Source organism: Schistocerca serialis, chromosome 3 (genome assembly GCF_023864345.2).
Source record: "Schistocerca serialis cubense isolate TAMUIC-IGC-003099 chromosome 3, iqSchSeri2.2, whole genome shotgun sequence".
Taxonomy (NCBI): domain Eukaryota; kingdom Metazoa; phylum Arthropoda; class Insecta; order Orthoptera; family Acrididae; genus Schistocerca; species Schistocerca serialis.
Genome location: NC_064640.1, coordinates 74,830,998 through 74,844,574, shown reverse-complemented (window position 1 = coordinate 74,844,574; position 13,577 = coordinate 74,830,998). Strand labels below are relative to the sequence as shown.

General features: G+C 42.1%; 1 protein-coding gene across 1 annotated transcript in view; it reads right to left on the bottom strand.

Annotated features, from left to right (window-relative positions):
* Positions 1 to 13,577, bottom strand: part of LOC126470685 (dynein axonemal heavy chain 7-like) — a 762,325-nt gene that overhangs the window by 643,893 nt on the left and 104,855 nt on the right. The window contains exon 4 of the mRNA XM_050098686.1: positions 5,569 to 5,735. Coding sequence (XP_049954643.1) covers positions 5,569 to 5,735 — 167 coding nt within the window. The remainder of the gene's footprint in view (positions 1 to 5,568; positions 5,736 to 13,577) is intronic.

The following is a 13,577-nucleotide window of genomic DNA, read 5'->3' as shown; positions in this document are numbered from 1 at the left end:
CGTCGGCAAGTATGTAAATGATAAGTCCTGAAATACTCTGTGACAGGTAGAATGGCTCGCTACCAGAACGGATTAGTGTTGTTCGTGTTTAGTGTTGTTAACAGGCCTGGTAAGATAAATGAGGAGCCGTAGACCACTTTAGAATTTTTTTTACAGGAGAGGCAGAAAACTGAAAACCATATTAGCAAAATACCCGCGCAAGTGAAATTTTTGGTCTGCTCACTTTTATATCAAACAAAAGACTTTCATGACGAAAAAGCGGCAAAAATCAATAGTTAAACCGTAAAAATGGGTTAAAAGCTGAACTTGGCCGGCTTTGATACTAACTACTGGATCTGTCCGCTACTGAAACTAAACCAAAGTGTATCCACGTACTTCTTAGATGGATTTTTACTGCAATTTCTTAAAAAATTGTTAACAATCCGTTCCTTATGCACGTTTGTTTTAAGAATAACCCTATTGTCAGTTAATATAAAATAAACACACAACATTGAAAAAGTGGAAGTGTTTGAACCAAAAAAAAAAAATTATTGAACGGTCAATCCGAAACATTTACCAACAGAGTCAACCAAATAAAAGGAAGTTGTATAACATGGATTTTTAACACTAGTTGCTCTTGACTAAAGAAGAGAAATGCTCAACATGTTTCAAACATTTGCTACGTAGCAACAGAGAACGAAGCACATGGGCTGAGCATTAAATCTTCATCTTCTTCCACATTCTCACATTCGCAGTATTCTTTTTCCTCTGCCACACCACAAGTTTCTTTTTCAGTGATGTTGTGATAACATTGCAGTCTCTCAGTTTCACACCATTTTTCACCAAAATGTCTCTCTAGCAATTTTTTTACATCTGCAGTCTGTTTGGGGTTCGCAGAACACCGAAGAGGTATTAGCGAAGGACTCATCGGACCAAGGGATTTGCCTTTCTTTGTAACAGCGAAAAACCTGCCAACGTCTGTATTATAAGGTCTCTCTCTCTCTCTCTCTTATTTTGCTAACTTTTCTTTGGATGGGTGTCGCGTAGCGAGTCCCGTGTTATGATTGGCTACTGATGGAGTCGGCCACTTTTCAAACAACAGCGAACTGAACTTGGCCTCAGTTTTAAACAACTTTTTAAATCATTTTGTCGCTTTTTGACACTAGGTGAGGGTACCATCCGATTCAGCGCGGAAAATACTATAAGAAAACGACGATAACAGAAAATCGAAAAAAATAGACTAGGCTCTTAAAATAAGGGGCGTGAACAGAGTCAGATGTTGACAAATCACTGTGAAGGACACGGAGGTTCCGCGCAGTCTTCTGAGGCAGCGTTATCAGCACCTGATCGAGTCTGAAACGGGGTCTCCATTTGACCGGCTGGGTGAATCGTGCGTTATCGATTTGTGGCGCATTCGGATGTGACGCTCGCCCGATGCTGAACGGTATGGGAACTTAAGGACAGGCATATTCGTCGTCTAGGTCAGATATTCTTGTCTAACGATAAGAAAAAAACTTAAAATTTAATTCCAAAAATGATTGATCTGTTGCCAACCCAACCCGATGAAGTAACGTCATGCTTTATTGCGCGGCCCCCAGTGACCAGTTATAATTTATTGATGCATTCTGAAACACCTGTACTCTGCAGCCAAGATAATTTTCTCTACCTTTTTTTTATCGAAATTTGGTCTGTTCGACAGATGCCAGGATTCTTGGGAGAAACTATTATGATCCTTATTCGAAGCGAGGGAAAAGATGGTCGGCAGCCATGTAGTTATCCCAGTATAAACCATACATGCTCGCAGCGCAGAAAGGTCTTAAGGGATGGGAAACACCGACCATGATTTAATAGCCGTGTTAGAAAACTGCTACGTAAAAAAGAGAACTTCATCTCAGATTCAAGAGAAGTAAAAACCTAGCTGATAAACAGAAGCTGAACGTAGCGAACAAGAGCGTAAGGAGTGCAATGAGAGAAGCGTTCAATGACTTTGAAAGTAAAACTATGTCAACCGATGTGAGTAGAAACCCCAAGAGAGTTTGGTCGTATGTAAAATCAGTAAGTGCGTGAATATCATCTATTTATCGACTCAGTGATCATAGTGGCACCGAAACGGAAGATAACAGAGAGAAGGCCGAAATACTGAATTCGTCTTCTGAAATTGTTTCACCCCGGGAGATCGTGTAACATGGATCCTCCTTTCAATCATAGCACGAATGTCGAAATGGCAAATATAGAGATAAATGACAGTGGAGTAGAAAAACAGCTACAATCGTTTAGTAGTGGAAAGGCGCCAGGATCGGATGAGATCTCTATAAGATTCTATAAAAGATGATGCGAAAGAACTAGCTCCCATTTAGCAGTAATGTATAGTATATCGGTTGAGCAACGAAGGGTACCTTGCGACAGGAAGAAGGTGCAGGCCATTCTTGTTTATAAGCAGGCTCGTAGGAAAGATGCACACAATTACAGACTTTTATCGTCGACGTCAGTCTGTCGTAGAATTATGGAACATGTTTTACGCTCAAGAATTATGACGTTTTTGGAGAATGAAAATCTCCTCTATAAAAATGAACATGGATTTCCTCCAAGAGATCCGCAGCGCCGTAGACAACGGCTCTCAGGTTGATGCCGTCCGTATTCCCTTACTTCAGCAAGGCACTTGACACCGTCCCGAGCAACCGTTTAGTGAAAACCGTTTAGTGAGAAAAATACAAGCTTATCAAGTATCGGAGTAGGTTTCCGGCTGGATTCAAGACTTCCTTGGAGATAGACCTCAACATGATTTGGTTGTATTGGTTAAAAACAGTCTTGGTTGCAATTTTAGTTTCTTTTTATTTTTCAACGACGCGTTTCGCCTTATTTAGGCATCTTCAGGTTATCTTTTCTAGATGGACGCGAGAGGCACCAAGATCTGCATAACGCGTTCCCGTTCACAGGAGCGAGTAACAGTAAGATGGGGGGGGGGGGGGGGGGGGGGGGTCAGGTAGCAAGCATAATGCGCCACAGCGCCGTGTGCCAGTACTGAAGCCTCAACATGTCTCTTTTAATGGAACAAAATCGACAGGTGTAATTTCCGGAGTACCTCAAGAAAGTGTGATAGGACCGTTACTGTTTACAATGTATATATGATCTAGTAGAAAGCGTCAGAGGCTCTTTAAGGCTGTTCGCAGATGATGCGGTTGTCTATGAGAAAGTAGCAACGCCACAAGATAGTAACGATTTGCAGAATGACCTCCAGAGAATTGCTGACTGGTTCAGGCTCTGGCAGTTGACCCTGAGCGTAAATAAATGTAATATGTTGCGCATACAGAGGAAAGGAAATCCACTACTGTACAGCTATACTACTGATGACAAAGCGCTGAAACAGCATACACCGTAAAATATCTTGGAGTAACTATACAGAGCGACCTTCAGTGGAATGACCACATAAAACAAATATTGGGAAAAACAGATGCCAGACCTAGATTCACAGGAAGAATCCTAAGTAAATGTAACTCATCCATGAACGAAGTGGCTTGCAAGGCCCTTGTTCGGCCAATTCTTGAGTATTGTCATTCTCTCTGGGATCCCTACCAGGTAGAAGTGATAGAAGAGATAGAGAAGATTAAATGAAGAGTGCCGTGTTTCGTCACGGGATCATTTATCCGGCGCGATAGCGTAAGGAGAAGGTCAACAAATTCCATTTGGCAGACGTTACAAGAGAGACGCTGTGCGTCATGGAGAGATTTACTAGTGAAATTTCGAGAGAGCACTTTCCAGGAAGAGTCGGACAGGATGTTACTTCCCCCCTACATACGTCTCGCGTAATGACCATCACACACCATTTGGTGGCTTGCGGAGTATGATTTAGATGTAGATATATGAAAGCATGGAAAGTTAGCATCTACTTTATAAGTAAAAAAACATCTAATACTCTACATAGTTTAAAGTGGTTGGCACTTTGTGATGTAATTGTCACAGTAGACTTGTTAATTTCATAAAGATAATGAATATATTTAGTTTTGTTAGCTCTTGACAACGTTTATATAACACATACCTTACAGCACAGACTTTAGATGAAAATGATCAAAAAATGATATTCAGTGGTTAAAATGGTATTGACCAGGGATTTGTACGCTTATTCTCGTTCTTCATGACAGTAATTTCAAACTTTATATTGCCAAGTTTGTGAATCATTTGTTAATTAACCTGCCGCATATTTCTTATTTTATATTTTGCGAGGGATACAATGCACAGCTTTACTAACATATTTTGTTAAATATCATAAAGTTTATGATGTGCTAATAGGTTTTATGTGAGACAACAACGTTTTCAGATTATTAGCATGACTAAAATTGGGTAAAACTAAGGAACAGAAAGCTTTGTTACAAAGCTGTTACGCTCTGAAATGATTTGTAGCCATTAAATTGTGATTTTTCATGTTTCATTACCGTCTGGAGAAGTATATAGGATAGCACATACACTGTGAACAAAACGATACATATTGGTATCATATATAATGTTATCAAATTAGTTATACGTATTAATTTTATGTGCAAATGAAGAGGTAAAAAGTTGCAACTTACTTTAAGAGAAATAAACCTACTCAGAACATAATACTCCAGTCTTCTGAAGCTACACATTGTAATTCTATCCATTCCACACATCCATTCTGTGACAGTATTGTCAAAAAATTCATTAACTGAATGATGGATGTGCTCATATTCATAGTGGCTCTACGGTCCTCTTATCATGAACAATGATGCTGAGCAGTTAGACCAATATCAAATATTTCCGAGAATTTTTACTTCTGAGGAGATCGTTGATGTTGTCTGTAAGTAGTAGTTTCTACCAGCTGGGTCACATTATGGAGTTGCTTCACTGATTTCAGTGTACCCCTCAATTCAGGCAATTTTTTTTTAAATTAGCAGGTATTTTTATCAAAGGTGCCATCACACCTTCAATCTGTCATGAACACAGTTTTAGAATGTGTCATGTTATTAATTTCAGATTTTATACATAGCCAATGTCTCATCACAAGAGCTACCCTTAATGAGCTGGGTTTTAATTTTATCCAATAGTTGTCGCAAACTGTTGTGAATGTTTGAGGGTTAATCCGTGGGTTCCATCTGCATGCTTTGCCAAGCTAGAGAAATAAACACATCTACAGGCAGACGTCTATACGTCTATATAAGTTTCATACAACTTGTCTGAGGCAGATGTCCCACAAATTGTCACCTACAACTGTTATGCCTCAACAGCCGTTCACACTATCAGCACATAGCTCACCTTAAAATTGATCTTGGTATCTGAGAGAATAACCCAAAATCCTCATTTACTGTGAGGTTCAATGTTCCGCCAGCTCCCTGAATGCTGATTACAGTAGCACGTCCAGGGTCTACAATTATAGAGGCCTAGTCAGCCCCAGCTCAAGAATCCTGGGTTCATTATATTTTATCCCAGTCGAGACTGGTTGGATTCCCCTGAGGTTGTTCCCATTAGGCACTAACCACGGGAACAAGTCGCTTAGAGAATGCTGTGAATGTGGGGATCATTATTCTTAAAATATTAGCGAAAAATTTGTTCCAGTGATTATATTGTCTTACTTACCAATGTCCCTGATCAAAATATTGCCTCAGGAGTTCTATTGGTGTTGGCGCTCCATGCTGCGCCTTTAATGGCATGTTCAAATTATCAATCAATGTTACACAAAGTTTGCCTTTTTGGGGACCATATAGTCCATTCTTCCCTTTATTTAATTTAGAAAGGATCTGCTCCTGAAAAAAGGGCAGATTAAAAACATTTATTGTTTCTTTATTGCATTTAGCAGATGTTACATATACAAACAACAAAACTGTACTTCTGCCTTCACACTGCTATACACCTACCTGCAAGGAATTTCAGCCAAAATGGGTATACATTAGGAGTTAATATCATGTATTATTCTGGAGGCAAAACATCATATGAACAGGCGCTCCACCATTAATATTGCATGGGATATAGCTATTTGCAATTTATTATTCTCGAAAAATTAACAGACCAAATTACGAGGTGAAAACTTAGTGTAACAACCAGTGAAACTTGATTCTTATTGTGATATCGCCAGTTAGAATAATCTGGAAGACGTTCTCACAGAAATTAATGCTCTTTTCGTTATTTTATCAGAAGAAATAGTGCATTATACAATCATACAAGCCGGCCGCGGTGGTCTAGCGGTTCAGGCGCTCAGTCCGGAACCGCGGGACCGCTACGGTCGCAGGTTCGAATCCTGCCTCGGGCATGGATGTGTGTGATGTCCTTAGGTTAGTTAGGTTTAAGTAGTTCTAAGTTCTAGGGGACTGATGACCACAGATGTTAAGTCCCATAGTGCTCAGAGCCATTTGAACCATTTGAACCAATCATACAAAGATAAAGTCTAAATAGTTATACAGACAAACGTTTAGTTTCTAATATGCGACACAATCATAAATTATATACTTTTCACACACCTTAAATCTCCTACTTTTTATGCGCACAGTGGGTTTTTTCCCAGCATGTCCGTCTCGATAGCGGAGTGGTCAGCGCGACGGAATGACATACTAATGGGCCCGTGTTCGATTCCCACCTGGGATGGCGATTTTTCTACGCTCAGCGACTAGGTGTTGTGTTGTTATCATCATCTAATCCCCATCGACGCGCAAGTCGCCGACGTGGCGTCAGCTAAAAAGACTTGCACAAGGCGACCGGTCTGCCCGACGGGAGGCCCTAGCCACACGGCATTATTATTTTTATTTCGTAGCATACCAGCAGTAAGTGCATCATTAGTCAGTAGTGATAAATCTATGTTATGTTTCGTTTCGAGTTGTTACCTAAAAATTTTACTGCGTCACATCTAATTCAATTCCTCAAACACAAGTGGATGAGTTAAACATTTGGAAGAAGGTGTACCGAAATATGAAAAAACGGCAGAACAGGAACAGTGAGCGGTCCAAGTGTAACAAGAGCACTATAAAGAAATATGGCGTAGCATCGGCATCGTGGTTGAGTAATGACTGGTTGAATGCTAAGTAGGCCAGCGGTGTTCGAAGCTCCTTAAAGCCAATTTTTTTTCTTTCTTTTCCTTCTGCAGTTCGATGTATTCAAATTTGTGCCTGTGTCGAAGTGTAACGTCCGTTACACACAGTTCACACCCGTTTATTTGTTGTTTTCATTTCTATGAGACATCTATGTGCCATCTCACCTACTCTCTCTATTCATCACATTTACTTTCGACGGTAACGTATTCTTACCACATGACTCATGTTCTATAGCCAATGTATAGCATGACAACTGCCAAGACTACAGAAAGAGAACAAGCATTTCAATGACAGGGCGGACAGTTCATAATCTTTTGAAAAAATAAACAAAAATAAATGGCAGGAAGGAGTTTCACTCCAATACCGCGGACCACTTAACCACGACGCCGTCAGACTTCCAGTATCCTCGATATTGCACTAGTTAATCTTGGACCGTTCACTGTTTCTATTTTGCTTTTTTTTCAGTCCAGTACACCTTCCTCCTGTTTTCATACTTGATCTGTGTTCAGTTTTTGACGGGCTATCCACTGAGCCATCTCACAACTTAATCAGAGGCGGGTGCGATGCGGGGTTTCCATTGTGACAAAAACTGAGTTCAACGGCTCCACAAGCGAGGGCGTAGCTCGCAGGTAGTATGGTTAGTTTGTCAACTTTATTTTGACGCATGCGTGGAATACTCACTACGTAATGTATACTGCCGAACGGAGGACGGTTTGGTCAGTCTTCGATGACACACCTGACGATGACTGACAGGTGCTCGAATGAAATACACAATGTGATCAAAAGTGTCCGGACACCTGGCTGAAAATTACTTACAAGTTCGTGGCGTCCTCCATCGGCAATGCTGGAATTTAATATGGAGTTGGCCGACTCTTAGCCTTGATGACAGCTTCCGCTCTCGCAAGCATACATTCAATCATATGCTGGAAGGATCCTTGTGGAATGGCAGTCCATTCTTCACGGATTGCTTCACTGAGGAGAGGTATCGATGACGGTCAGTGAGGCCTGGCACGAAGTCGGCGTTCCAAAACATCCCAGCGGTGTTCTATAGGATTCAGGTTAGTACTCCGCAGGCCAGTCCATTACAGGGATGTTATTGTCGTGTAACCACTCCGCCACAGGCCGTGCAATATGAACAGGTGCTCGATCGTGTTGAAAGATGCAATCGCCATCCCCAAATTGCTCTTCAACAGTGGGAAGCGAGAATGTGCTTAAAACACCAATGTAGGCCTGAGCTCTGATAGTGCCGCGCAAAACAACAAGGGGTGCAAGTCCCCTCCATGAAAACCACCACTACACCGTAACACCACCGCCTCCGAGTTTTACTGTTGGCGCTATACACGCTGGCTGGCAGATGACGTTCACCGGACATTCGCCATACCCACACCCTGCCAACGGATAGCCACATTGTATACCGTGATTCGTCACTCCACACAACGTTTTTCCACTGTTCAATCATCCAATGTTTACACTCCTTACACCAAGCGAGGCGTCGTTTGGCATTTACTTGCGTGATGTGTGGCTTAAGAGCAGCTGCTCTACCATGAAATCCAAGTTTTCTCATCTCCCGCGTAACTGTCACAGTACTTTTGGCGGCGTCCGATATTTTTGATCACATAGTGTATCGTGGAGTTAGAAAACTTACAAATAACTTGGCAGTATGAGCCCTCTTATCAGTATGACATTGCATCCCCTCTGACCTGAATGCATTCACTGATCTGGTTGGGACGGGTGTTATAAAGTCGTTATATTCTGTTTGTTGAGGCACGTTGGCCAACAACTATCGTTCCTGATATCCCAGACATCGGCACTGTGACATATTTGTCGTCCGAACTGCTCTCACATGTGTTCTCTCAGGGGCAGATCTATGGATCTTGATGGTCATGGAAGTAACTCAACTTCACACAGATCGCTCATAGAGACAGGCCATGTACGAAAGAACATTATGCTGTTGAAAAATGTTACTACAATACTGCTTCATGAGAGATAACACACGACTAGGCAGAATGTCTGTGACGTACCATTGTGCTCACCGAGTTCCCTCAGAAACTGCCAGCTGTGATCTGAAATATTACTTAATGGCACCCAGCCCCATGACAGCAAGAGTACCAATGTTGTGCCTCTCCCCAGCACACCATCATACACTCTGATGATGATCATCTGAGGCAGCACACCATTGTTATTCGTGGCTGAACACATTGCAAGACCACGGATGCAAAGACCTGGTCATGGCACCACTCCAAGCACTTTTGTGTTAATGTAGTAACAGCAGCCTAAACTGGAGGGGGGAGGGGGGCAGTTGCTGCTGGTCACTAGCCAATGATGTGGGATGACACATAATGTTACAGGGAGTTCATTACCTGTTCTTGGATGACAGGCACAAATGGTAAAGACTTACAGAATACTTCGTCTATAGTACGGCTGTCCTCCCTTGCTGTGGTCAGATGTGGTAGTCTGGAACCTCCATGATGAGTATGTCTGCACTTGCTTTCCCATACAGGACCATTGTCACATGCGAATGTCCCACAAATCTGGATACTGCATGACTGACCAGCCGGCCATATGGAGTCCTACAGTGAGTCCCCACCCCTTTTCTAAATAAGTGAGATGCTGCTAACTCTGCCTCGTGCAAGTATACAGCATCTATGTGTCCTTCACAATGATGATTCAACATCTGATCATGTTCATGCCATTTGTATACCACATAAGTCCTCGTAACAACATTGTACATAATCAACAATAATAGACACTGGTGGGTGTTCTACCTGTTACAGAGAAATGCAGCTCTAATCATTTACATACTTGCTGATGGTGTATATGTGTATGAAGTTTCACTGACATACAACTATGTCTTCTGAGTGCTTCACTCTAGTTAACAGGCAATGTATTCTAAGAAATAAGTCAAACATTTGTAAGCATCTTAATAGCCACACTAAACACATCTCATTGCCAGGTAAAGTAGATATATGTTGTTGTTTTGGCCTTCAGTCTGAGGACTGGTTTCATGTAGTTCTCCATCCTACTCTATCCCACGCAAGCCTCTTCATCTCCAAATAACTACTGCAACCTACATCCTTCTGAATCTGCTTACTGTATTCACCTCTTGGTCTCCCTCAACAATTTTTATCCTCCACACTTCCCACCAACACCAAATTGGTGATCCGTTGATGTCTCACATATCTACAGGTAAAATAGTTGCTGCAATATTGTCTGAATACAAAGTGTTGTCAACTAAAATGTGGCGCTCTTTGATCTGTATGCTACAAGCACCACACACTGAGGGTCCTATCCTTGGGTTAAGAATTCATGTATCATGAAACTACTTCCTGTAGGTAGATAGCTGAGAAAAACATCATCTTGTCTGTGTCACTTGTGATCACGTTGTTGGCATTACTAGCTGCAGCTTATTTTTTTTTCCTGTCAGCCATTTTTCTTCCCATTGATGCATGATTCTGTAAATCAAAAGCGAGGTGATAGCATGAAAGACGATGGCACAGTCAACCATTTAATTGTGATCAACGCCTCACTGGCTGCTACATCTGCTAATTCGTATCCCTGAATCTCCATGAGTCTTCATACCCAGCAGACTGATACCTCCTTCCTCAAGATATTCTGGACTCCTGTATATGTTAAAAGTGTTGGAGAGACTGAAGGGCAGTTACAGATTCGCAGGAGATGAGGCGTTTTGCATTCAGTACACATCTCATCTGCTCCAGTGCCCTCAAGGTTTCCTGTAATCCATCATCATGCACAATGAAAACGCAGTATCTAGGTAGCCTGATCTTGAGGACACGATAATGGAAAACCACAAAGCATACGAAAGAATCCCCTTCCTTAGGCCCATCTGTGGATACAGCTAAACAGTTGCGCCGCTCGTTTAAAATTTCTTAAAACATTGTATTACAACAGATACTGACGGAAAAAATAGCAACACCAAAAAATTATTTATGTAGAGTAATTAAAATTCAGGATTACATTTGTATGATTAACATTGCAAGACCAAAAGTTAATGTAAGCGCGACATAAGCAATCACAAATGTGAAATTCTGGTACATCACTAACCAGTGTAACCACCAGAATGTTGAATGCAAGCACGCAGACGTGCATGCATTGTGTTATAAAGGTGCCAGATGTCAGTCTGTGGGATGGAGATCTATGCCTGTTGGACTTGTTTGGTCAGTAGAGGGACGTTTATTGCTGTTTGTGGACGACGCTGGAGTTTCGTCAGATGATGTCCCATATGTGCTCGACTGGAGGCAGATATGGTCATCGAGCAGGCCAAGGTAGCATGTCGACACTATGTAGAGCATGTTGGGTTACAACAGCGGTATTTGATCGAGCGTCAGCCTGTTAGAAAGCACCCTGTGGAATGTTGTTCATAAATGGCAGCACAACAAGTCGAATCACTAGATTTCCGTACAAATCCGCAGTCAGCGTGCATGGGATAACCACAAGAATGCTCCAGCTGTCATACGAAATTGCACCCCAGACCATAACTCCAGGTGTAGGTCCAGTGTGTGTAACACGCAGATGGGTTGGTTGCAGGCCTCCTTCTAACCGATACACGGCTATCGATGGCACTGGGGCTGAACCAGCTTTCATCAGGAAACACTACAAACCTCCACCCTCCCTTCTAACGACCTCTCGCTTGAAAAGTGAAGTCGCAAATGGCGGTGGTTTGGGATTAGTAGAATGCACGCTAGAGGGCGTCTGGCTAGGAGCTCTCCTTGAAGTAACCGAATTGTAACAGTTCGTTGTGTCCCTGTGATGCCAACTGCTGCTCAGACTGCTGCTACAGATGCAGTATGTTGCACCAGAGCCGTACATTGAACATGAGGGTCTTCCATCTCAGCAGTGCCATGTGGCCGTTCAGACTATGGTCTTCTTGCGACCGTACATTCTCGTGACCATCCCTGCCAGGAATCATGTGGAGTGTCTACATTCCTGCCAAGTCTCTCTGCAGTATCGCAGAAGGAACATTCAGCTTATTGTAGCCCTACTGAGCGAGGAAGCTGGACTCGCATTTAGGAGGACGTCGTTCAAATCCACGTCTGACCATCCTGATTTAGGTTTTCCGTCATCTCCCTAAATCGCTTCAGGTAAATGCTGGGATGGTTCTTGTGAAAGGGCACGACCGACTTTCTTCCCTAATCCGATGGGACTGATGACCTCGCTCTTTCGTCTCCTTCCCCTAATCAACCAACAAACCTATTGTAGCCCTATTACATGACTTTGTGGCGCGAAATTTGATTAGACGTCATCTTTCAGATGTAGAAACACGCCTACCAACTTTCATTTATGTATCACAACTTCTCTTGGTGTTGCTATTTTCTTTCCAGTCAGTGTATGAAGGAGTGCATTATTTCCTGTAACTCATTAACTTAAACATTACTCTGTGCCTCTTTAGTAACCAGCGTGGCAATTGGTTCCAAACCTGGGTTTGAATTTGTAGTGATCCCACATCAAGCAAATGCTCCACGTGGGTTTGAAATGGTCTCATTGCTCACGGACGATTTCTATTGTCCCAGAGTAGGGAGAGCCAGTTTGGCACATTGGTGAATTTGTAAGACCAAGGGTCTTAAATGCTCGCTGTATTGTGATGGCTTACTTGCTGCGGCTTAGGTAGCAGCCATGGAAGAGGTGTGGGCTGGATCTTGCAGGAAAAATTAGGCCACAGGTACCAACTCACAAGTATTTTCAAGCCCACTGCATGTCTTAGCCAAGTGATAGAGGATGTAGGATCATTGTGCAAGTGTTCTACAAAGCAGGATCATGTTGTGGTAGTGGGTGGAGCGGGAAACAGTATCGATAGGGATCATGGCTACAAAAATGAGTGTAACCTGGTAATAATAGCATCTGCAACGAACCATACAAATGTTGGGTTGGTTCCTCCTATCATGCAGTATGACTGGCCCCAATTGAACAGCTCTGTCACGAGGGTCAATATGGGGTAAGATCAGCTGCTTTGAGCGGCTACTTTGTCAGGAATAGGTTTGGTTTCTGTTGATAGTGGGACTTGACAAGACATGGCCTGCATATCAATAGGAAAGGAAAGGGTAAATTGGGTGGGATGACAGCAAAATCTTTAAGGGAAGGCAATAAAACTCATGGGAGTACTTTCTCTGGCTAAGATCAGTGTCCAATCATCCTACGTTGATAGAAATTAAGCTTAATGAGAAGTTCAGACAGGCAGGTACCAGAGATGTCAAAAAAACCACAAGATTCTCATAAGAGTACAGTGAAACGTAATGTTGGTACGTCAAAAGATTCATATAAAAGCACAGTGAAAAATAATGTTAATATATTGCATCAAAATATCAGGGGATTAAAAAACAAAGTAGATGAGCTTCTTGTTTGTTTAGAAGATTTAAAAACTGAGGGTGGATAGATGTACTATGCCTGTCTGAACATCGTATAGTCACAGGTATGGAAATGGTAAATGTAGGTGGATATAAGCTTTCAGCACATGGACACTGTGGAGAGAGGAGGGGTTTGCATATATGTTAAAATCAGTCATAGTATGAAAAATTTGGAAACTAAGAAATTTTGTGTAGAGCAACATAT